General features: G+C 41.8%; 1 protein-coding gene across 1 annotated transcript; it reads left to right on the plus strand.

The window, feature by feature from the left end:
* The first annotated feature begins 885 nt into the window (after positions 1-885).
* Positions 886-14,044, plus strand: hspa9 (heat shock protein 9). The gene is made up of 16 exons (XM_083915411.1): positions 886-1,160; positions 1,893-1,954; positions 2,164-2,251; positions 2,927-3,108; positions 3,887-4,011; positions 4,105-4,178; positions 4,570-4,676; positions 4,766-4,928; positions 5,022-5,114; positions 8,879-9,088; positions 10,092-10,319; positions 10,474-10,696; positions 10,923-11,017; positions 11,168-11,260; positions 13,089-13,229; positions 13,687-14,044. Exons 1-16 carry the CDS (start codon positions 1,080-1,082, stop codon positions 13,756-13,758), a joined length of 2,037 nt encoding a protein of 678 aa, XP_083771537.1. The 5' UTR covers positions 886-1,079; the 3' UTR covers positions 13,759-14,044.
* The last annotated feature ends 12,006 nt before the right edge of the window (positions 14,045-26,050 follow it).

Raw genomic sequence — 26,050 nt, forward strand, 5'->3', positions numbered from 1 at the left:
TTGCTCCCTCCATTTACAGCATAAAAATGACACAATGATGATTATAAATATTACAGTCCCATTTTTTTTTTTTTTAAAGGAACGTTTATTGAACGTAAAACATGCGTCACCATCAACACAGAGCTGCCTGTGGACGCCCGTCTGTAAATAATGCAGGAAAAAACTATTGGCGAACGCAGCAGCTAGCATCGGCCATACCGATACATCTAAATAACACTTATATCGGCCGATAATATCAGCAAGCTGATGTTATGCTCTATCACTAATTTTCTTCTCCTCTTTTGAAGCACTTTACTATTTCATATAATGTGCTTGGTTAACATTTGCATTACCACACTGTGTAAGGTCATTGTTACTACCTACCTACGACCTAATGTAATCTGGTGGAGGGCAATGAAATACGCTGCTCCCAGTTGAATAAAGACTTTCCCTCCTCTGGTAAAACATATATCTCTCAGTGTGTTTATGAAGATAAAAAATAGATAAATGATCCGTATCATCCTGTTTTATAAACAATAGTTACAGTATTTCATGTTACAGCAGGCATGTCCACTCATCATCCCTGATGTAACACACGTGACACCTCCCGTTACATCATGACCTTCACATGCCCACTGCCTGTACCTGTCCTATTCTGGGCCTGATCACAAAAAGACAAACGCAGCAGAAGTATGTTTCGTTTCTACATTAAACACTTGAACAGCGTATGTGTATCGCAAATATTGATAACATACATCCCATTATGTAATACACAACTCTATATTATCTTTTTAACTGTTAAAAACCATTCAGGCAGTAAAAGCGCAACTAATTTGGGGTCCTTCGGCGGTGTATGGTGCAACATGTGTTGGATAATTCTAGAAACAGCTTCGCAGTTCCTTTACCTCGCCGGTCCAAAGACAAGCAGCAGTGCTGGGCCTGAGCTCGAGCTTTAACTTAGCCTGGACAGACACGCCGCCTGGAAGCACAAAGACCCCCGGAGATTTTACAACTTTAGCGGTTTTTCGGTGCGCAACAGTTCATAGAGTCTGTGTCGACGTTTTATTACATTTAGTTAGCCTGTTAGCTGAGTTGTCAAGATGTTGAGTGTCGCCAAAACCCTTTCAACGACTCTCCCGACAAGGAACTGTACAAGAAATGTGTCCTCTTTGATTAAGAAGGTGAGATACAAACTACTACATTCCCGTGTAAATAAGAATACAAACGATAATATTGTCCGCAGTTATAATATTTGACAAGTAGCCGGCTAGCTTAGCATGCTAACAGTGTTTGCTTGCCAGTCTACTTAATCATGACTACCAAGGTGTTATTTGTAGTTAACTATTTAGGAGCGGCTTGTTATTTAATTGGTATAGCTGACACTGATATTAAGTGGTGCACCGCTAACCATCTACACTATATGTTCATTTTTGCCTATAATGTATGACTCGACATTACAGTGCTGGAGTGGTACAGATGTTTGGGGCTAACGTTAAGGGAACATTTGACGTGCTATCTGTCACCTCCACCTAACAGTGTTTAAATGATGCCATAACCGTATCTTTTTCATTGTGTGCTGAAACAAAGTGTCCCAGTGGTTGGAAGAGTGAAGGGAGCATTGACCTTCACTGAGGTGTCCCCACCCCCAACATGCTGCAACATTTCTCACATGTTGTTCCGAAGTTAAATAAACACCTTCATATTTATTCATACATTCTTATCCAGTATTGGTGGTGCTGTTGTTGTACATCAGCTAATAGACTTCTGCCAGCTTGTCAGCTGTCTTTTAACACTTTACTCATGCAGTTGAAAGTGAATGGCATAGACTATGTTGTTTGTTCTCAGTTATTAGGCTTTAGCCATTTTCTACGCCACTTAAGTGTAATTCCATGACTTCAATGACATATACACAGGCATGCTGGAGTGGCGGCTTCCAACCAGATGTGCTCAGAGCTCTGTCCAGGAGGGACTATGCGTGAGTATCAGCACCAAACCCAATATATTTGAATTGATACTATATCAATAATTTCAAAACAAATGGTATTGCAAAGTATTGAAGTATTTCCATCCAATAGTATCAAAAATATCCAAGATATTCATATATATAAATAAATAAATGCATATGAACAGTCTAGTAAATCTTCCATAATGCATCTGCAACTGTGTATGTGTTCTGTGGTGTAGGTCAGAGGCCATCAAGGGCGCAGTCATTGGCATTGACCTGGGTACCACTAACTCATGTGTGGCAGTCATGGAGGGGAAACAGGCCAAGGTGAGGCTGAACACTTAACACTGCTGTCTTGAAGAGGACACTATGTTGACATGTGAGCTTTTGTCCTTGGAAGTTGAATGTTAAGGGCTCAGTATACTCCATCAACCGATATCTCTAAGTTGGGTTAAAACATGCTCGGGTTGACCTTGTTGACTCAGTGTGTTTTTTTCTTGATTAAAGCTTCTCAGGTCTCAGATACAGATTGCTCCATAACTTTTACTCCCTGATGTCAAGTGAAATTCTTAGTCTTGCCCACTAATATTTGCTACATCATATTTTGTATAATGAAACAAAAAAATGACACTTGCCTTTTGGTGATATTAAAACATGATAACTTTTGACATAAATCTGGGAAAAGTCAAAGGCTAGGTTCCTATGCTGAAGTTTGCTGTAACAACAAGCAGCACCCTCTTGTTTGTTTCTGTTGGTGCTACTGTTTAAGTTTATTTGCTGTGTCCAAACATCCTTTTCAGTGTAACTGAATTGCTGAACTCATCATACTTGTTTAGTAAAATTGGTGTTTCTGTCAAACTGCATTGTTAACAGAATATGGGTCCAAACACGTTTTGACATGAACATCTCGTCATTAAGACTCTGATACAGGGTCACTAGTTTAGTGCATCAGTAGATGTGAACACTGAGGTTTCAACTAAAGGGTTTTTCTTTGACTCTCAGGTGTTGGAGAATGCAGAAGGAGCCAGGACGACTCCTTCAGTCATTGCATTCACAGCAGACGGGGAGCGTCTGGTGGGCATGCCCGCTAAACGACAGTCTGTCACCAACCCCGAGAACACACTGTTTGCTACTAAGAGGCTGATTGGACGCCGTTTTGATGACCCTGAGGTCCAGAAAGACCTGTGAGTGACTCTTTGTCTTATTTAAACATTCTGCATCACTGCATGTACTCACTTTACACCTTTTGCTACAACCTTCAACAGTAAACAACCTTTCATGTTATCGAATAAATATGAAACCGGCTACCCCAATCTCCCCACATTGCATGTTTGTTTTGCTCTGGCCCTTTTGGGTGGTCACCAAGCACTCCTCACCATACACGCCTCTAACTTAATGTTATCAAAACAGAAGCTCCATTTCGTGGTGTAACAGTAAGTGTACACATTTTCTGACAGTTACATCCCTCGTCTTCATCTTTAGGTGTGTTTCCAATCGGGTAAAATGTGGCTGCTCAGGAAGTTTTAGGCCACGCCCTCTCAAATTGCCATTGTTTCCATTAGAAAAAAAGGCCCCAGAGGGATTTAGGAGAGTCCGGAAGTGATGTATAATACTGATTGTGTTTGGATCGCACTACCAAGCATCACATCCGCTCAGAGTTACATCCAATTAGCAACCTGCTCTCCCACAGGGTAAAAGACGGCCGGTCAACCGGCCACTCGAGTGGGTCACATGCAAATTAGGAGCGTTTTATCGAGATAGACCCGCCTCAATAGGGCATTTGACCATAATAGAAACAAATCTATTATCAATTAATAGATTTATAAGTTGTTGCATTAGTAACAGCAATTATGTCAGAAACGATTAACTGTTGACATCCCTAGACTGAAGAAATAAACTGATTCATGAATGATCTAAGTTAAGACCATGTGACTTTAAAAAAAAAATGTAATCTGTTAACAGGAAGAACGTCCCATTCAAGATTGTGCGTGCATCTAACGGGGATGCTTGGGTGGAGGCTCATGGGAAAATGTACTCCCCAAGCCAAGCTGGAGCCTTCACCCTTATGAAGATGAAGGAGACCGCTGGTATGACTGAAACTGCTCTGAATAAACACTATGACGGTTTCTTTGACATTTCCATCATTCAGATGTGGTAATGCTTTGGTATTTGTGTTGCAGAGAACTACCTGGGAACCAAAGTGAAGAACGCTGTGATCACTGTACCGGCCTACTTCAACGACTCTCAGAGACAGGTACACACACACAAACACACAAACACACACGCACACACTAAAACAGTCAGATAAGGTGTCATGTTTCAGAACGAGCAACCTTGATACTGAGGATTTTGAACCGATAATATTTTACTACTTAAGCCCATCAGCAAACCCATAAAAGTACAGAGTCCTTGACAAAAGTTTAAGTATTCACCTACTGGAGTTTTGAAATAAATGTTTGTATCTCCCAACACTGGGAAAGTTTGAAAATGTCTTTGATTAACTGCCTCAGACAGATGGGATATATGACTCAAATACAATGTTCTCAGCATTAAACACCAAGCCCAGTCGCTCACCTGGAAGAGAGGCAGCTTCATATACAGACGCGTGTGAAGCAAATGTTCATCCCCCTGTCTTATTTATTCAGGCTACCAAAGATGCTGGTCAGATCGCTGGTCTGAATGTTCTGCGTGTGATCAACGAGCCAACAGCCGCTGCTCTGGCCTATGGCCTGGACAAAACCCAGGACAAAGTGTAAGTAGTGTGCATAGGGAACTGCTGAAAGTGCCTGGTATTCAGTTTCTGCCTTGCCTGAGTTAATAAATAGACTTGTCTGTCTCCAGTATTGCTGTGTATGATCTGGGTGGAGGGACATTTGATATCTCGGTCCTGGAGATCCAGAAGGGAGTTTTTGAGGTCAAGTCCACCAACGGTGACACCTTTCTGGGTGGAGAGGACTTCGACCATCACCTCGTCAAACACATTGTCAAGGAGTTCAAGAGAGAGGTAAATAGTTAAAGTCTATCTTTTAATATGCCTCTCAGCTGTAGTTCAGTCTCCAATTTTTAGGATTTAATTTCTCATGTCTTATCTCCTCAGTCTGGTGTGGACCTGTTGAAAGACAACATGGCTCTCCAGAGAGTCCGAGAAGCTGCTGAGAAGGCCAAGTGTGAGCTGTCCTCTTCACTGCAGGTACATAGAATATCCTCCTCCTCACCGATACAACAGGGCCCTGTTTCAGAAAGCAGGATTAGTAAAAACTCAGTTTCCCCTCAAATCAGGGCTAACTCTGAGAATTCCTGTGGAAACGGACTTTGTGAGCTTTACCTGCTTGCTGGCAGGTTTTCTTCAACAAAGCCTGAGATACTGTCTCCGTCCTCTGCCACACTTTAATTTTCTTATTCATTCAGTCCAGATCAAAGCACATATCTAAGTGCTTAAGTAGTGGAGATTTCTGAATGTCAGAATCAAAGTCCAGGTTGTCATCAAGGAGTTTCTAGAGTTATTGCCTATATACTCTTTCAGTCATTTCTTTAACTGCGTTTTTGCATTTACACTCAAATATTCAATAAAACACCTTGACGCTCAAATGCCAAAATGTTTCTAGAACATAATGTGTAATCTCACTTTAAATAGTCAAAATCCATATGAAACTTTAGACACTAGGATCAACGAATAACTGTCTCTATCACTTGTGATGTGATCGTCACAATGATAAAACCTAATCCCTTTAATATCAGAGTAACTGCGTGTGTGCGCGTGCGTGTGTGTCCCTTTCCCTACAAAACTGCTTTAATCCTTTGTGGCATAGATTCATTAAGGTACTAGAAACATTCCTCAGAGTTTAGTCCAGATTTTTCAGCTGCACATCCATGATGCGAATCTCCCGTTCCACCACATACCAAAGGTGCTCTATTGGATTGAGATCTGATGACTGTGGAGGCCATTTGAGTACAGTGAACTCATTGTCATGTTCAAAAACACAGTGAGATGATTCACGCTTTGACATGGCGCGTTATCCTGCTGGAAGTAGCAGGGCTCCAGACTTACTTACTTTTACACTGCGAGCACTGTGGCCCCCAACTGAAAATTTTAGGGGCGCACACCGTAATTCAATAATAGCATTTAATAACATTAATAATAACATTTTTATTGTGCTCATTTGAAGATGCAACAGAGAAGGTAAACCGACGGCACCATCACTTTCATGACAGTAGCTATAATATTTTTTTTTAAAAATACCATACATCCAGAAGAAGGGGTGTGACGAGACCCTCGACAATATTGAGTCCTAAAGATGTGACAATATTTTAGGACTATTTTAAACTTTCAGTATTTTCAAAACTATTTTGATTAGTAAATTCCTGCTGTCACTCGTTGCGGAAGCTCACGTGTTTGTGTTATAGTGCCGAAAGCACCATAACATATCTAGAAGTAAAATTTAGTCACACTCAAATTTTGGTAACAAAATGCGACCATTTGGTCGCAGTCTGGAGCCCTGAGTAGCCATCAGAAGATGGGTACACCGTGGTCATAAAGAGATGGACATGGTCAGCAACAATACTCAGGGAGGCTGTGGTGTTGACACGATGCTCAATTGGTGGTAATGGGCCCAAAGTGTGCAAAGAAAATATCCCCAACACAATTACACCACCAGCACCAGCCTGAACCGTTGATACAAGGCAGGTGAGATCCATGCTCTCATGTTGTTGGCGCCAAATTCTGAGACTCATCAGACCCGGCAACGTTTTTCAAATCTTCTATTAATTTTGGTGAGCCTGTGCCAATTGTAGCCTCAGTTTCCTGTTCTTAGCTGACAGGAGTGGCACCGGTGTGGTCTTCTGCTGCTGTAGCCCATCCGTCTCAAGGTTCGACATGTTGTGTGTTCACAGATGCTCTCCTGCGTTCCTCTGTTGGAACCAGTGGTTATTTACTGTATAAGTTACTTTTGCCTTTCTATCAGCTCCAACCAGTCTGGCCATTCTCCTCTGACCTCTGGCTAAACAAGGCATTTTTCGCCCACAGAACTGCTGCTCACTGGATATTTTCTCTTTTTGGGAGCATTCTCTGTAAACCCTAGAGATGGTTGTGCGTGAAAATCCCAGTAGATCATTAGTTTCTGAAATCCTCAGAGCAGCCCGTCTGGCACAAACAACCATGCCACGTTCAAAGTCACTTCAATCACCTTTCTTCCCCATTCTGATGCTCGGTTTGAACTGCAGCACATCCTCTTCATCATGTCTACATACCTAAATGCATGTGGTTGCTGTCATGTGATTGGCTTATTAGAAATTTGCGTTAACGAGCAGTTGGACAGGTGCACTTAATAAGTGGCCGGTGAGGGTATATACGCATTCAAACAAACACACACATTCATCTTCAGTCTTTTCCACAGTTCAATAACTGTATTGGGTTTCTTAGACATTACTATGTCACCGAGTATTTTCCAGAGATTTGTAGACCATGACCAAAACAAATGATTCGTTTGGAAGATGAGGCTGATATTTTGTGCAGATATTAATAGAAAGAAGGAAGAATTGATAGATGGATTGATTTGTTTCCTCCAGAATTTAATTGTCTTTAACAAAATTCGGACCACAGCACATGGCCAGCACAATACAATCAACCTTCGTTAATTCGCAAAAACTTCACTTTTTTCACCACTTGTGAGTTGCAGGTCTGATCTAGGGCTGGGAATCTCTAGGCAACTCCCGATCCAATTACGATTCAGACGGCTGCGATGATAAAACGATTATGATGATCTTTTGTGCTTCTTTTTTCACACTGACAGTACTTATTAAGCAAAGTATTAGTAATGATCCACAATGAATTTACTTCCAGTATCTTTTATTAATAAAACAAATTGACGCGATGTGGCAAGTTACTGGATGTGTTAACAGAAACTAAAACTAAATCGTTCTAAGGAATCTGCCATTCTTCTGCTACAGTTTTTAACAGTTCAGCCATATTTGCACCCGTGTTTCATTCAGTGCTCTAGTTTAGAGCACAAGACGCTAGCTGCCACTCATCTGTGATAAAATGTGAAGTTACGGTGACATAAGATGATGATGGATGTCATGCATTACATAAAGCTATCCTGCCTGCTTTCTTCTGTGATTCCATGGCTTCACTTTTGGACTCTGGAGTTTCAGTAAAAGATCACAGAGACAGAACATGTATCTCTGCTCTGAATTGTGCAACATTGCACAGAAGCCCTGGCTCTCAACAACTGAGTACAGAAGCAAGTCCTTGGCCAATAAGAGTTAGTAACCCGCTTTGCCTTTTCAGAGTTCCGTGGAAGCTTTGACATCGCTTGCTCAATCATCCTCTGGTTGGCAGCAACTACAACCGGCTGTCCTTCTTGCTCTTCTGAGAGGAAACGTGTAATATGGTTTCGCATGTTTCCAAAATATTAAAGTTTGGTTTGACACAACTTGCATATAGTGTCCAGTTAATTTTTAGCTTCAACTTCATAAAAGTCGTTCTTCCGTAGCTTACTTTTAATGCAGAGGGTGCCGGTCAGATTTCTCTCTCATTCATCATGTGCATGTGCCTCTGTGTGCAACGCCAAGGATTGTAAAGGGACGACACTTCCTCGTTTCTGAGTTCTGCCTTTTGCGATCCGACATTTTTGCATTTTGACATTTGTGTATCGATTCAGAATCTTCAAGGTCCATATTGTGGTGCATCCAGAAGTCGATTCGTTCCCCGCCCCTAATCATATCTGATCTATGTCTGACAACTTTTCTTAATCCTTAATTTGAATGGCTGAAATAATATAATTTATATTTAGTACTAAATCATGTGTAAGATCACAAAGACTTCTACAGCAGGGTTGAGCATTTGTTCATCAATCAGCAAGAAAGTAAATTTAACTATTGCTTTATGGCTGTCATCAGTGACACTGTGAGACCTGTGTGGTGAAGCGGAGTCATCATGTTTATTCTCTCTTCCAGACTGACATCAACCTTCCCTACCTGACCATGGATGCCTCCGGTCCCAAACATCTCAACATAAAGCTGACCCGCGCTCAGTTTGAAGGAATCGTGGCTGACCTGATCCGACGCACCGTGGCTCCCAGTCAGAAGGCCATGCAGGACGCCGAGGTGTCCAAAGGGGACATAGGAGAGGTGCTGCTGGTTGGAGGCATGAGCCGTATGCCCAAGGTACGCAAGTCCAGTTAATTTGACATTATGAAGAGGAAGATATTAAATTATGGCTGCAGACATGTCCTGGAGGACATTAATTTCCACTGTGGTCCGTGATGTAAAGATGGTATTGATGCAGGTAACATCAAACTGCCAGGAAACCAACACACTACTTAAAATGGGAAACTTGCAGCAGTTAAGAGTCACATATTTTGGTTTCAGAAGTCCTGTTATTTTTCCATTTCCTGAGTTATTGCAGAATAAGACACAACCCAGTCAGTGTTATGAAGTGTGACATCTGCTGGCCAAAAGGGGCATTACAAGTAAGAGCTGTTCCATTCCTGTGGTACACTCTGTTAGATAGTAATTAAGAGAACACTTTCTTGCTTTCACATGACATTTGTATCTTCGTTTCCATCATGTGCAGCGAAGGATGTGCAATTTTAATTCACAAGCAATTCAATTATAGCCAGTCAGATTTACTTATGTCGTTTCTAGCGGCTGGAAATTGAACGGTCCTCTTTTCTCTGTCTGTTCGTCTCCTATTGTGAGTCAGCAGTAATGAAATGTTACTGCACCGGTCAGACACGTCAGAGTGAGCCTGACTCTGATTTCAGAATTGAATGTTTTGTTTCATTGCACTTAAAGTTGTCAGAAGTTCCCAATTTCCAAGTGAACGCAGCATAATCAATAGAGACAAGACAAGCCTTATCTAGGCAGACCAACCACTGCTGACTGATGTAAAAAGTGTCACTAACTGGCTGTGGATTCGCTAAAATCCGTGTTTTCATTAGTGGGTCACATGATCAATCACCATTGTTTTAACTCAATCTTTGATAGACAGAAACTAGATGGAAAGCTTATGGACTACACCTTTTTAACAATTCTTTTTATCTAGCCTCTGTTAAGTAGTGTTTGTACTTTCTGTATAGCACTTTGTAAAGCTTTACATTGCAAGTTTCTGTACAAATTATGGTTATTATTGCTGTTAAAGTATAACATCCGTTGTTTGTCTCTGCAGGTCCAACAAACTGTTCAGGACCTGTTTGGCCGCGCTCCCAGCAAATCTGTCAACCCAGATGAGGCCGTTGCCATAGGAGCAGCCATCCAGGGTGGGGTTTTGGCCGGTGATGTTACTGATGTACTGCTGTTGGATGTTACACCACTATCACTGGGTATTGAGACCCTGGGAGGAGTATTCACCAAACTCATCAACAGGAACACTACAATTCCCACCAAGAAGAGCCAGGTACTGAAGCCATCAGTGCAGGCTGTGCCAAGAGTTTGCAGAGAATGACTGCTTTATGTTGAGCCATTTGTCTCTTCCCATTGGCTCCATTTTTAAAAAGCTTTTTAGATTAGTATAAATATGTTCTGAAGTCCCGCTGTGGTCTCCCCTCCAGGTGTTCTCCACAGCAGCTGATGGACAGACTCAAGTAGAGATCAAGGTTTGTCAGGGAGAGAGAGAGATGGCAGCAGACAACAAGGTGCTGGGTCAGTTCACCCTGGTGGGAATCCCCCCTGCCCCCCGAGGTGTTCCTCAGGTAGAGGTAACCTTCGACATCGACGCTAACGGCATCGTCCATGTCTCCGCCAAGGACAAAGGAACGGGCCGAGAACAGCAGAGTAAGTGTCATTCATTGAAGCTACATTAACAAGCATTGTGTTCACATTACTGCTGAACATGGTAACAATGAATTTTCGCTGCTGATGTTTATGTATGAAACTGAGGCTCCATTTGTCTTAACTGTGTTCTCTGCCTTCATTTCACTGTCATCATTTGTTGAATTGGCAGATATAAAAGTCAAACCGAGTGTCTAAACATCCTCTGGCCTCTCTGCTCTGTCCTCAGTTGTGATCCAGTCATCAGGAGGTCTCAGTAAAGACGACATTGAGAACATGATCAAGAATGCTGAGAAGTATGCAGAGGAGGACATGAAGAGAAAGGTAAAGACTGGAGACGGTCAAGTGTTTGAACGGATAGTGATGAGTGTCAGGTCTTCAGTGGGGTCAGAGCATTTCTGCATCTAATTATTCACAGAACGTGCGTGTGTGCGTGTGTTAAACCTCTGCTGTTGTCTCCATTCTTGTGCACAGGACCGCGTGGAAGCTGTCAACATGGCTGAGGGCATCATCCATGACACAGAATCCAAGATGGAGGAGTTCAAGGACCAACTTCCTGCTGATGAGGTCAAATTTAAATCTGTATTTTTAGTGTACTCTTTTAGAGATTGTGTTGTAAAATAGGGGACATTTTCCCACTCCCAGTGACTACACTGGTGTTCCCGATCACACCACAAATGTACAGGAGGAGGAAGTAGTGATGTCCAAACAAAGCTTCATGAAGCATTAGTTGTATTTGTTGAGTCCACTAGATGGAGCTCTTGGTTTAAAGAAAAGGGCTCAATAAATGGTGATTCATTGTGTTTCAACCCTCTGTTGAACAGAGAGCTCCATCTAGTGGAAAATAATGAAAATGCTTCATTTGGACAGCACGACCACAAAGTGCTGCGCACTTCCCTTCGATGTTAACCATCGATTGTATATTTAAACCAATTGGGATGTTCACAACGTAGCTGCGCTGAGCTCTACGGCCATCTAGTTTTTGGTATATTTTCTCTGTGAGCCGCAAGTGAATCTGATGAGAAAACACTCTGATAATCTAATAGAAAAGATATACGTCTATTAGATAGAGTTTCCCCTCCCATTATATTAGGGGGGCGCTGTGCCCCCCCCAATGGCACCCCCTGTCCCCTTGAATGTCAAGTCAATTTTATGTAATTGTATTTTCTGAACAGCATCAGTTCACAAGAGAAGTCATTTAAGGCTCCCTTTCCCTTTAGTTTGTTTACTGAAAGGACAGAGCTGTTCTAAACAGCCTTATGTTATTTATCTTATTTACACAACAGCATGTTAATTCTGTCTTTACATGGCTGCGTGTTTACAATTCTCAGAGAACTCAACAGCGTTGGGGATTCACTTGTTCAAAGATCGTTTGTTCCATTGTTTGGGAAGATGCTCCACTCCTTACAGGAAAAACGAAACTGAAACTTATCAGAGATCCTTTATTACTTAGTTTGAGAAGATGATTCTAAAACAGGATTAAACAAACGGAAATTCTCTCTTTTTGTTGTTGTGCTTGAAACTGAAAAGTGATTTTTGATTTAACTTTGGACTGTTTCTATTGGGAAACATTATTTGGACATTAATTATTTAAAAGACATTTCTGATGTCAAGTGTAGCTCATTGTGCAATACACTGATTTAAACTGAGTTTGTATTGTGGCTCTGATTATTGCTGTATAATTGTGATCATCCTGTCTGGTGACTTGTAACACTGTTTAACACTGATTCATTTATCCATGTGGAGATTGACCTTTAATACGAACCCAACCATTAAATTGTTTGATTAAACATTGACTGGCATGCTAAGATAAGAACATTCAGGCAACAACGCTGCAGTGGAAATGCATACTTTTTTTTTAAGGGAATCATGGTTTTCATCATCTGTCATCTGTAGCCCAACAACAGACAACCCTGGCAACCAGCAACGCCCAACGCTATTGTCTGGTACAATGGAAACGGAAAGGGACACAAAGTCATTGTCAAACCTGTCAAATATTTTTTTAAACTTTTTTTTTTAATGGAAAAGTAATACTTTCATTCTGTACCCCTCAAAACGCCTCATGGGTGTATTGTTTAAAAATATATATATAAATAGCTTTCAATAAAGATTCTATATATTCAACCCTTAAAGTTCATTGACATTTCCACGTGTAGTTAATGTCGTGGATGAACTGATTGAGGAGAAAGTTTGGACTTTGTAGCTGTGTCAAAAGTAATGGGAATATAGGAGGTAACACAGACATAAGCATGTAACAGTCTCCTGTACTATCGAGTCGTACCATGAAGATGATGATTTTATGACTTATTGTTTTTATTATGGAGATGCTCCTGTTTGTACTGCTCATTTTGATCATTGACCTTTCATGTTTCCTCTCCGATGCGTCCAATCACAGTGCACCAAGCTGAAGGAGGAGATCACAAAGGTCAGGGATCTTCTGGCCAACAAGGACTCTGAAACAGGAGAGAACCTTAAACAGGCAGCCAGCAACCTGCAGCAAGCATCACTTAAACTCTTTGAAATGGCCTACAAGAAGGTAAACATGCATCCACACTAAAGATGATGATATGTAAACAATATTACAGTTCCAGAGGAATTTCTTCAATATTTCTGTTTCTGTCATTTGGTACAAAATTATGAAGAAAATGGGGATTTCCTAGAAATACCTGTGCGGCTTAAACATGCATAAAAATTGTTCTTTTTGAAGGCTTCAAAACCAAATGACTTTGATCAGACTGCCTTTTTAGATTAAACTATTAAAGTTTTGGTCTATAAAATGGTGAAAATGAATTTCCTAATACCCAGTGATATTAAATTGTTTCACATAAGTCGCTGATCCTTACACTTCAACTGACTAGGGAATGTTTTATGTAATTACTTACTTGACTTTTGAGACTGGTTGTTTTTTTTTCTATTCATTGATTAATCGACTAAAGGCTTCTATAAAGGCTGTATTGTGCTTGCACCGCTAACATATTCCTTCCTTCCTGCAGATGGCAGCAGAGCGGGAAGGTGGCAGCAGCTCGAGCTCATCGGAGGGAGAGAAGAAAGAAGGCCAGCAGTAGACCTTTGCCCTTGTGTCACTGGGTTTCAATGACAACGCAGGACTGACTGGGTGGGGAGGGTGTCCGGTCTTGAGTGACAAGCTGAATCTTAGCCATTCTCACTATATTATTCTACTGTGTTTTGGCAGTAAAAATCTCTAGTGAAAAGATAAATGTCAATGTATGCTCCTCCATGTACTATATCCTGTCTGTAATTTAATTGTCTCAAACAATGTCTTGTATGTTTATTTTTACAAAGCTGTTCATTTGCATTCTGATGTAGTAAAGGTTCTTTTTTTGTCTAAGACATCATGTAGGTTTTATGTTCTTTGGCTCCATCATCTGAAGCACTTGGACTTGTTGATGGCTCTTATCAGTTTGTTTTTAACAGCTGAGCTCAGTGGACAGCCCTATTCCATCTACATAATGTAATAATGTGCAGTGCTCTACATCAATTATAGCATTTTCTCATAACTTTGCACTCATAACTTGCAGGTGGAAGTTACTGTTTTCACATGTACAACTTTTTACATCAAAAACTTGCCCCTTCTCAGTTGTCCTGACCTCACTTCAAGGAGTTTTAAACCATTACAGGACTATGGGTAGTACTGGCGTGTGTGCGTGCGCGCATGTGTCAAACTTCAGTGGATTTGATGTAAAAGAATGTAAAGACTTGGTCTGTGACCCCCCCCCCCCCCCCCCAAATCTTTTTGTTCTTTGCATCCTCTTCTGTAGCGTCATCTGAAATGGCTGAGTTCTGACTAAAATACGTGTCTGGAAGCATTGAGACTCTAGTTGAAGTAGAAAGGTGCATCTGTGGTGTGTTGAAATAGCACAAGAGGATGAGGCCTTAGTTTACTTATGTCAATGGATAACAGGGGAAGAGTTGGGATGCAACAGAGCTCCTGAAGGATGTTTTGTTGCTGCCACATACTGCTCTGTGTAATGTGATTGATGCAACACGCCTGCCTGATGGTCACCCAGGGTGCTCTACACATGAAGGGAGCAATGCGGCAGGCAGGAGGCAGAATGTTGATATTTGGGGATTTTCATTTCTGGGGGGATTATAGTATATTACTCAAGTGAAAGTTGAGGTTCAAGATAACTTGCTGTCTTTTCTAATACAATTCTGAAATGTGACGCTGGTTTGTTAATGTTTGGTTGAAACAGTATATGCTGTAGTTTCAGTCTTCACATGTAAAAAGGCCCTGTATTTAGAACTTGTCCAGTACTTTATTTTGGCCATGCTGCAGTGACACAAAGCTGGGTGAAAATCAACGTTTCCCTTTTAATGGCTTCACTGGAAACAGAAAGTGAAAACGTCAGTGTAACTTTTTATAGTTAGAGTTCATCGTCTTTATATGCTTCTTAGTGTTAATACTATGCGGTGATGATGGCATAATAAACACGTTTATGATGCTGTTCCTAAAATGTATATAGTCTTAACACATGATATTAATAAGCATCATATGAGGTCTCTGTTTGACCTATTAACACTTATTTCAATCATGTTAATATCATAATCCATAAGATTAGAGATACCTTGTTTCTAGTGGCCTCTTTGGCCGTAAGATGTAATTGCTGGCAAGTCTGTTTTTGTGGCTCTTTTGTAAACTTTATTGAAACACATTCAACCCATAAGCAGCAGACAAGTTCCACCTGCAGACCAACCGCTGTCAGCAGCTTCACTAACATGGTGGTGTATTTCCATTTAGAGAGGGAATATCTCCACAGACAGCAGAAACAAGTGTTTTCATTCAGTCAACATTGTTTTAACTCTGACAGAATATAAAATACATTAAAGTGTAATTTCAGTGCAAAATCATCCCATGGTCAGAATCAATCCATCTGGCAAAGTCAGGTTAAATATTCACCGAGGCAAAGCGGAAACTGAGTTTTATGTTAAAGATGCAAATAAATCAATAGGTGGCTCTGTGGTCCAGTCAGAATGTACCATGAGCCGGTTGATGGCCCGATTGTGAAGTTATGAACCGGTCGACTGACGCTTTGCTGCTTCTGCACAGCTTCTGCAAGCTGTCTCCACTCTGCTCTGCACCACTTTTGTAAAAGGTAAAAAGTGAAAAAGAGAGGGAGAAATGCGGCAAAGGGCCACAGGTCGGAGTCGAACCCGTGGCCCTTTGCCACATTACTCGCTCATTACTCACTCACATCCCCCTTAAAATTTATTAAATTGGCTCAGTCTGACTGTCGGGCCAGAGCTCTGTTTTGCGCCGTCTGGAATGTGAAAGCCAGATCAGCCAATTTTGCGGCTGCTGGCTGTACCATCACCTGATTTAATGTCCATGACTGTGACCGACATCTGAAACTGCAATATGACTGCCGGCTGTGCCAGCCGTTTGGAAAAATCTCCCAAGCCTCCCGATGTCCAATCTGCCCCTCAGTGTTGCTATGGTTGTTTATGAGGAAGAACAACATGACATGAAAACATTTGTGAGGTCTGTAGAACAGCTATAAAGTCCAGCAGCAGCACAACAAAACTCACCTGATGTGACGACATGGGGAAAGCTACGCAGTTGATGAGGTATGTGGCTGCTAGAAACGTTACAAGGGCACAAGCAAGAACACAAAGACAAATACACAGATCTTAAAGGGGTCCTATTATGCTCTTAGTTTCTGTGATAAATATATTGTTATGATGTGGGATGTTCACGTTCAACATGTCCAAAGCCTCAAAAAATGCGGTAGACATCTCATCTCATCTCATCTTCAACCGCTTATCCGGGGTCGGGTCTCGGGGGCAGTAGCTTTAGCAGGGGACCCCAAACTTCCCTTTCCCGGGCCACATTAACCAGCTCTAACTGGGGGATATAATCTCTCCACCTAGTCCTGGGTCTTCCCCGAGGCTTCCTTCCAGCTGAACATGCCTGAAACACCTCCCTAGGAAGGCGCCCAGGGGGCATCCTTACTAAATGCCCGAACCACCTCAACTGGCTCCTCTCAACGCAAAGGAGCAGCGGCTCTACTCCGAGTTCCTCATGGATGACTGAACTTCTCACCCTATCTCTAAGGGAGACTCCAGCCACCCTCCTGAGAAAACCCATTTCAGCCGCTTGTACCCGCAACCTCGTTCTTTCGGTCATGACCCAGCTTTCATGACCATAGGTGAGGGTAGGAACGAAGATTGACCAGTAGATCGTAGATCTTTTCATCACAACGGTGCGGTAGAGCGAGTGCAACACCGCCCCCGCTGCTCCCATTCTCCAGCCAAACTCATGCTCCATCGTCCCCTCACTCGTGAACATGATTTCGAGGTACTTGAACTCCTTCACTTGGGATAAGGACTCATTCCCTACCTGGAGAAAGCAATCCACCGGTTTCCTGCTGAGAGCCATGGCCTCAGATTTAGAGGTGCTGATCGTCATTCCAGCCGTTTCACACTCAGCAGCGAACCGATCCAGTGAGTGCTGAAGGTCACTGACCGACGATGCAATCAGGACCACATCATCTGCAAAAAGCAGAGATGAGATCCTAAGCCCACCGAACTGCAACCCCTCCCCACCACGACTACGCCTCGATATCCTATCCATGAAAATCACAAACAGGATTGGTGACAAAGAGCACCCCTGGCGGAGGCCAACCCCCACAAGGGAACAAATCCGACTTACTGCTGAGGATCCGGACACAGCTCTCGCTTTGGGTGTACAGAGATTGGATGGCCCACAGAAGTGACCCCCTCACCTTATACTCCCGTAGCACCTCCCACAGTATCTCCTGAGGGACCCGGTCATATGCCCTCTGCAGATCCACAAAGCACATGTAGACTGGATGGGCATACTCCCAGGCCCCCTCCAGGATCCTTGCGGGAGTGAAGAGCTGGTCCGTTGTTCCACGTCCAGGATGGAATCCGCATTGTTCCTCTTCAATCTGAGGTTCGACTATAGGAAGAACCCTCCTTTCCAGCAACTTGGAGTAGACTTTTCCAGGGAGGCTGAGTAGTGTGATATCCCTGTAATTGGCACATACCCTCTGGTCCCCCTTTTTAAATAGGGGAACCACCACCCCAGTCTGCCACTCCCTTGGCACTCTCCCAGACTTCCACGCAATGTTGAAGAGATGTGTCAATCAAGACAGCCCCTCCAAACCCAAAGCTTTCAGCATTTCTGGACAATCCCCATCAGCCTCCAGCTCTGCCTCTACAAAAGAGGCCGTGTTGGTCGGATTAAGGAGTTCCTCAAAGTGCTCCTTCCACTGCCCGATTACCTCAAACAGCTTGAACGGTTCCCTGTTCCCCCCTCCTGAGATGTCGAATGGTTTTCCAGAAGCACCTTGGTGCCGCCCGAAAGTCCTTCTCCATGACTTCTCCAAACTCCTCCCACACCCGCTGCTTTGCCTCTGACACAGCAGAGGCTGCAGCCCTTCTGGACCGTCGGTACAATGCTACTGCTTCCGGAGTCTTCTGGGATAACATATCCCGGAAGGCCTCCTTCTTCAGTCGGACAGCTTCCCTGACCACCGGTGTCCACCACGGTGTTTAAGGGGTTACCGCCCCTTGAGGCACCTAAGACCTTGAGGCCACAGCTCACCGCTGCAGCTTCAGCAATGGAAGCTTTGAACATTGCCCACTCCGGTTCAATGCCCCCAACCTCCACAGGGACGCCAGAAAAGCTCCGCCGGAGGTGTGAGTTGAAAATCTCTCGGACAGGGGCCTCCTCCAGACGTTCCCAGTTCACCCGCACTACTGGGGCTTACCTGGTCCGTCCAGAATCTTCCCCCATCCTCTGACCCAACTGATCACCAGATGGTGATCAGTTGACAGCTCTGCCCCTCTCTTCACTCGAGTGTCCAAAACATACGGCCTCAGATCAGATGATACGATCACAAAATCGATTAGCGACCTTTGGCCTAGGGTGCTCTGGTACCACGTACACTTATGAGCATCCTTATGTTTGAACATGGTGTTAGTTATAGACAATCCGTGACTAGCACAGAAGTCTAATAACAGACGACCGCTCGGATTTAGATCAGGGAGGCCGTTCCTCCCAATCACGCCTCTGGCGTGTCTGGTCCATTGAGGCCCCTCACTTTTAGCAACGCACCCGACTCCAGCGGTTCCTCCTGCGAGTGGTGGGCCCACAGGATGGAGAGGAGAGAGGTGCCATGTCATTTTTCAAGCTGTTTTTATTTTATTGGAGGTTAACGTTTATGAATAATTAGGGGCGCGGTCTCTTGAGTGACAGCTAGCCTCTGGCCCTCACTTCTCCTCGGAGGCTAGTTGTCAGGATTAGCATCATTAGCATGCCAACTCCGTCATCTGGACCTGGACTGCGGTCATTCATGTGGCGGTGTCACTATAAGTGACAAGATGGCGGTCACAACCAAACAATTTTTTTTTCTAAAGAACTAATTAAAAGGTGTTGGTGCCACAACGTGTTAGCTTTCTTTGAGGGTTGGTGTTTTACAGTCTATGAACATGGGACTGTGTTGAATATCAGTTTAAATCATAGATCAGAAATGCTCCCTGCCTGCACTTCACTCCTGGAGCCGGTGTGTTTGCCGCTAGAGACTGACACAGGATTTTAACTCCTGCTCCCCCCACAAAAAACCCCTCCTGCCCGTTCCCATTTCAAACTAAAAAAAAGGGATAATCTCAGCACTGATCCCACTCCTGTTTATCTAGCAGATCAACAACAGCCTTTATTTATATTATGAGCCTAGCTCCTGGCAGTCATGCTAATTTTGCTAATTCAGTATATGTCAGCGTATCTCCCTACCAACAACGTAACATCAATGCCCTTCTTTGGTAAGAGGAAATGAGGCGGAGTTAAAATCTGACATAAATGGCAATGGATGGATAAACTTGCAGTGGATCAACTTGAAATAATCGCCACTGACGTATAGCTTTAGAGCACTTCCCAGAGTAGGCGGGGCTAGAGAGCTCCCCGCCTTTATAAGGACAGGTTAGGGCAATTAGTGCCTCTTTGTCTGAGGCTCGGTAGACGTGGTGCAGGACTGCTGTGTCTTTGCAGTGTGATGTGGCTGTGCCCCCATTCACCCAGAATGATGTCTGTAGCCCCATGCTGAAGAGGTAGGCTATAGATAACACTCCGTTTGTTCAATTTCGGACACATCACTAATATTCAGTGACGTGCAATGAGGGTTGGGGTTGGGGAGGCACTGACTCACAAGTCATATTTACAAACATACAGTAGGATGCCAATAGGATAGGAGGAGAGAATAGGAGCGAATAGGATGCTGAAAACCATTTTAAAACACCAGTGCAACTGTATATTGCAGTCTATCTTACCTTTACTGTAAATGACTGTATATTGCAGTATATCTTACCTTTACTGTAAATGACTATATATTGCAGCATATCTTACCTTTACTGTAAATGACTGTATATTGCAGTATATCTTACCTTTACTGTAAATGACTATATATTGCAGCATATCTTACCTTTACTGTAAATGACTATATATTGCAGCATATCTTACCTTCACTGTAAATGACTGTATATTGCAGTATATCTTTCCTTTACTGACTGAAAGTCCAGCTTTGAAAAATGTCTTAGTTTAGAAATCAAATCCTCCATTTTCAGGGGGAGAAATAACAGCTTGTCGCTAAGCTCTACAGCGTCGCACAGCACACTTCTTGTGTTTACTTTTTGCACACAGGTTAGAGTTCACCGTGACCTGCCTGGCTATTAGGCTGCTCACTATCGCCGCCTGCCTTGAGGCAGAGGTACTGCCACCCTCAAGCCAGGCATTTCCCCTGTGGATTTATGTCACATCAATAAGATGTAAATATTACACACAAACGTAAAATACATTACTGAACACCATGGAAAAGAAGACATATGCTTTTATTTCATAAAAGTGTCCTCAACCATCATATTGGAAACATAAACAGAAATGGGAACAAGCACGCGCAGAGGGCACGCGCTCAATACAGTTTGTGAGTGATTGCGCAATCTGGAGGGAGGCACGGCTGTCCGTGCCTCACCTCTCGTCTCCGAAGAGACTCCGTTTATTTAAGCAGGTAATACAGAATTTTCTGCCATTTTTACTATAAAAATGGTCAAAGTACATTAAGAACCACACCAAAATCATAGTCCAGAGGACAAATATTAATACTTGTGTTATTTTATTATTTCGTTTCTTTTTCCTCTCATGATGACAGGGGAGGCACAGCCTCACCTGCCTCCCCTGACCGCACGTCACTGCTAATATTATACTCTAACTCCATAGAGAAATTCTCCAGTTTTCGCCCCGGTTGAGCAACTAACAGAGCCAGCTATTCTTAGTGTTCAGATGCAGAACCCCATACTTAGCAAGGTAACTGGTGTACTAACTAGTATGATAATGTAGCAAGGGTATTCCCTCTGAGGTGTCTTTGTGTCCTCTATTCCAGATTCAGTGCAAGACTGTGAACCTGAACCAACGGAGTTTCATTACACTCAAAAAGGAGAATAAGGTGGGATGCGCACTGTATATAATTTTTATTTTCAGCTTACTTAAAATACATGTCTTTGTTAAGTTAAAATATTTTTTCTAATAAAGTTTATTTGGTTATGTACACAAAATAATTATGGGTTTGTTAATCACAAACAATTTAATTTAAGTGAATTATGATTGAAATACTTATTACATCCGGAAGGTGGCAGTTAAAAGAAGATTCAGTGCATAACACAACACTTTCTGACTTGAGAGAGGTAGGAGGGCATTTTTCATCCATACCTATTGTAGTATTTTCATATTGAGCATGATTTAATTATGTGTTTGCGATACAACACTTGTACTTGCCTTTTGTAGGTGAATGATACAACTTAAGGCTGCTCTGCAACCTACTTATTTTTGAAGGCGTGACTGGCATTAGAGTTATATGTAAGTATAATTGCCTTAACTGTTAACGAACAGTGTTTTTTTGGGGTTTTACTTTTATATTTTACTTGTTTGTTTGTTTTTTTCTTTGCTAAGGAGCTTTAGGCTTATTCTTTAAGTGTGACACAGACAGTGCCAAGGAGGAGCTGAAATGTTGAGCTGTCATTGAAGAGTAGAAGTAGCTATTACCACAGTTCACCACTGTGATATAGTATAACACTTTCTCTGATGTTTTACTATGCTTTGTACAGATAAAGTCAGTATATCTTTTGTCAAAAGAGGTTTGATCATATTCCTTCAAAGAAGAATAAACAAACTGAAGCCATCTAGCTGCCTTTAATACAGAAAAAACACATGGGAAGGTTAGCAAAAGGCCTGAGGCATGGCACTGGTCAGTTTCAAAGCAGTACGGCAGGACTGATCCACTTTGTGAGGGATTTGAAAGTTTACTTTGCATATTTGTGCATTTATTGTGGGGTGCCCCCTAGCCCAATCAGTTAAGTGTTTTGTTTTGATGTTTTTTTTTTTACTTGGATTAAGTGCATTTAAGTCATGACATGAACGTAGGTTTAAAGGAAGTGTATCTATTGTAGGACCCTGTACAAATCACACCAATAATTAACCTGTTAACATATTTAGAATTTTTTCTCTTTCTCTCTTTTTGTAATACTCATGTTGCAATATTTCAATGATTCATTCTTCCTCCTGTCTGCCCATAGCACTGTACTCATAACATATATTTATAATTATTATAATTTATACATTTATAATTGTTAATGTTGGGTAACTATGCTGCAGCACAAGTTGACATGTTTGTCAATATAATTACGTTTCAGGATATTCCCTAAACAATATTAAAATGAAAGTTGACAGCCGTGTATCTTTTGGTCGTTTGATTTTCAAACTAATATTTCAAATTACAAGGTGTTTTTCTCTGTCAAGGTCAGAAAGGGATGGACTAAATAACAAAAATTAAATTCACCACAAGACAGAAACAAAAAAATGCCTGTTTTTTCATATTGTACGGCCGGAAGTTGCCGTTTTCTGGCAAGAGTGCCCAAAGTGACCTGTGGTTCGCCTTGCCCAGGCTAAAATGTATTTGGAACGTTACTCTGACATGATTTTAGACAGAACAAGGCTTGCCATCTGCAGAAATCTCTGCACACATATTGCTCAAAAGTGGGGGCCAAAGAGGATTTTCTGCAAGAAATGTGAGGAGACTTTGCGCTGAAAAAGGCTCAAGCTTGATGGGACTCCCCGATGCACATCTCGATCCCTTTGCTACCTAAATATGTATAGAGATGGGTCTGTTCGAGGTTCTTATCTGTTAAAGGGAAGGTTTTCAACGCCACTGTGTGCTCAATATTGCTGGATTTATGCTGTATAATAATTATTACTACTTTTATTAAAGATGGTGTGACTTGTTGCTGCCTATTGGGGAATTGTTGGGTCTCTGTAAATCATAAATAAGTCATAGTGTGGTTTTTACCTACCCTACTCCATATGTAAAGTGTTTTGAGATAACTTCTGTTATGATTTGGCACTATAAATCAAATTCAATTGGTGTGTGTGTGTGTGGTTACTCACATTGTCTATTTTCATGATAAACATAGCTGGAATAATTTGTCAGTCATGTCATGAAAGTCATGTTTTTAATTTTTTAGACAGGACCTACATACAGAAGGAGGATGATGAAGGGGCACCTCGCCATGAAAGGAGTGCCAAGGCAGAGACACGAATTGGAGCAGTGCTCAGGACTTTGCATCAGCCTTACAAGAAAGCAAGACGTCAGCAGGTAGACTATGTTACTGTCTCAGCCTTTATATTTTACATAATCAATAAATGTGGAATGCATGTGTAGTCTAGAAACTGTTTTTGTGACAATATATTTAATTACATTTACAAATAGATTGAATTATATTTACAAAACCTGCAACAATTGCAGAGGAGTAATGGGATTTTATATTTATGATAATGCATGTTCCTATCTTTTAGGGGACCCACAATCTCAACCCCACACCATATCAAGCAGACATAGGTCAATATAGGGGGGAAGCTCTGCAGCTGCCACTGCTCGTTTGGGAAAGAAACCGCAGAGTGACAGAACAGAGTCTCCGAACACAACGCTAGTCGTTTTTAACAAAGACAAAGTCTCTGGGGATCCGTAAAGTCTCAGGATCAGTTCAGAACAACGGAATGAAAAACTCAGAAAATGCTCCGGTGGATGTTTATTCTTCAAGATCGCTGATTCGATCATTTAGCTGTAAATCAAAAAAGGATTCCGCCTCAGACAGCTCATCCAATCATCATGCAGAAGCCGAGCGTCCGGGCCAGCCCACTGCCCCATAGACCCCCAGAGACGCTGAGCGTCCGATGGGCGGGACAAAGCCCAGCATTTATCCAATGAGTTTGGCTGCAGTGGAACAATCCGCTCTACGCTTCCCCATTGAAGTCAGTAGAAGCTGAGCGTCCGACTGTGTAAAGTGCTGTGGAGCTGTGGGGATGAATGAGAAGGAAGTTGCTCTGGTAACCTGTGATAAGTAGCTGATTCTGAACTAAAGATGAAGCCTTTTTAGCACGTATTTAGTCAATGAAATGTACACACAGCAGTACATATTTCACCACTTTTTTTTGTGACATTTTGGGGGAAGCTGAGTTTCCCTTGGAGTCTTACAGCTATTTGCCACTGGAAGGTTCATATGGACCAAAACAACCAAAAGCTGGTCATGTTTGGGGTCACCCATGTTGTAGCCATTGATGGCTTCATTCTACAATGCCTATAAAAACAACCTAGTGATCTACCAAGATGTTTTCAGGTAATAGCCCATCTATTGTTGTGCACACTAAAGGGATTATTTAAATCTGTCATTTCTGAAAGACAGTGGTTGTCAGCCAATTTATGGATATTATATCCATATTGTGCTGTACTATGATACTAGATATGGTCTGGGATTTGGGATATCGTAACAATATGACAGAAGTGTAGCCTCTGGTTTTTAAGACTGCATTTTAGCAAAGGTATGCAACTATGAATTTATTAGACTTGTGGCAGTTTTGCTCTTTTTCCCTACCAGCCTAGTTATCATATCATTATTACTAATGGCACTTTATCAAGAAATATGTTGTGTATAAATATTTCATGAGGTCTCAATGTATTCAGTCAAAGATAGTATATGTGAACTTGTTTTCACTGTTTTGTGTTGGCCACACAGATTTCCCCTATTTATTGACCCACCTGTCAATTAATTCCTCAATCAATAATTCCTTTAAGACAATGGAGAAAAAAGAAAAAAAACAGCAAATGACAAAGCGATATTTATTAATCCCATACTCTTAAGCCTTAGTTGTAAAATGTGACTAAATGACAGCTAAACATGTACATTGTTGTTGTCAGTAGGCTGTAATATTATCATCTCGTACCTAAAGCAACTTATTCAGAGCAGTTGCGTTTCAAAAGTTTTGCACAAATTACATTGTTTTCATCCAATAGGTCTGCTGTACTTCCCAATGGAATGTGGGATCAGATGCAGGTAGATCATGGCAAGGAATTTTTTTTTACACTGTTCATGCAGGAGCTGCTGTCATCATATTGCCAGAATCAGGGGAGAAGGCCTTACTTACAGACTTCATCAACAAGGGTACAGTTTAATAGTTTTTATGATTGCTTTAACAATCAAGTGCTGCACCAATTTTTATGAAAACTATTATTGTGTTTCCTTCAGCAGCACTGTTTTCTTCTATGCATTACATACATTTTATTTACAAGTATGCTTTCCAACTTTCAGGGTTAACATGCCATAGAACAAAACATAAACAAGGATTTAAGTAGCTGGTTAAAACTTAATATTAAACTGAATAAGCAACCACACTGTAGTTTATTCAAACCATATATTGTAGTTTTGTGATTAACTTTTTTATTACAGTCCATTTGGATAATTGTCCCACCAATTCCTGGTAAAAATGTAAATGTACTGGCTTAGCCGTCAATATGCATGATGCCTGCATATATATAGTAATTTCTGGTATATGCTATATGCATAATGACTGCTGAGTAGGTAAAGTTACAAATTGACTAGCAGTTCTGCATGGCCATGTCTACCAAATAGAAGAAAACATTTATATGTTTCTGATTTTAGAGCGAAAACAAAATAATTACAACAGGCATTCATAAGTTTCAAAATCAACCATATATTATTTATTTTACAGGTAAAGGCATACCAAATAACTTGGCTGGCAACGGTTGTCCAAAACAAATTCCTGAGGAGCTGTTGCCTCTTTCAGTTGAAGCAGCAGACCTGTATAGCCAACAGCTGAGGTCGCAGCTGACCGCACATTATACTGTTGGAGTTGATCAATTTTCAACCGAACAGGAGAAAATTACAAGAGAATCACTTTGCAGAGAAATATTCAGACATATCAGACTTGTTCTCGAGAGCAGTGAACAACGACTTTGCACCATTCAAAGAAGCATT

The sequence above is a fragment of the Echiichthys vipera genome (genome assembly GCF_963691815.1).
Source record: "Echiichthys vipera genome assembly, chromosome: 6".
Classification (NCBI taxonomy): domain Eukaryota; kingdom Metazoa; phylum Chordata; class Actinopteri; order Perciformes; family Trachinidae; genus Echiichthys; species Echiichthys vipera.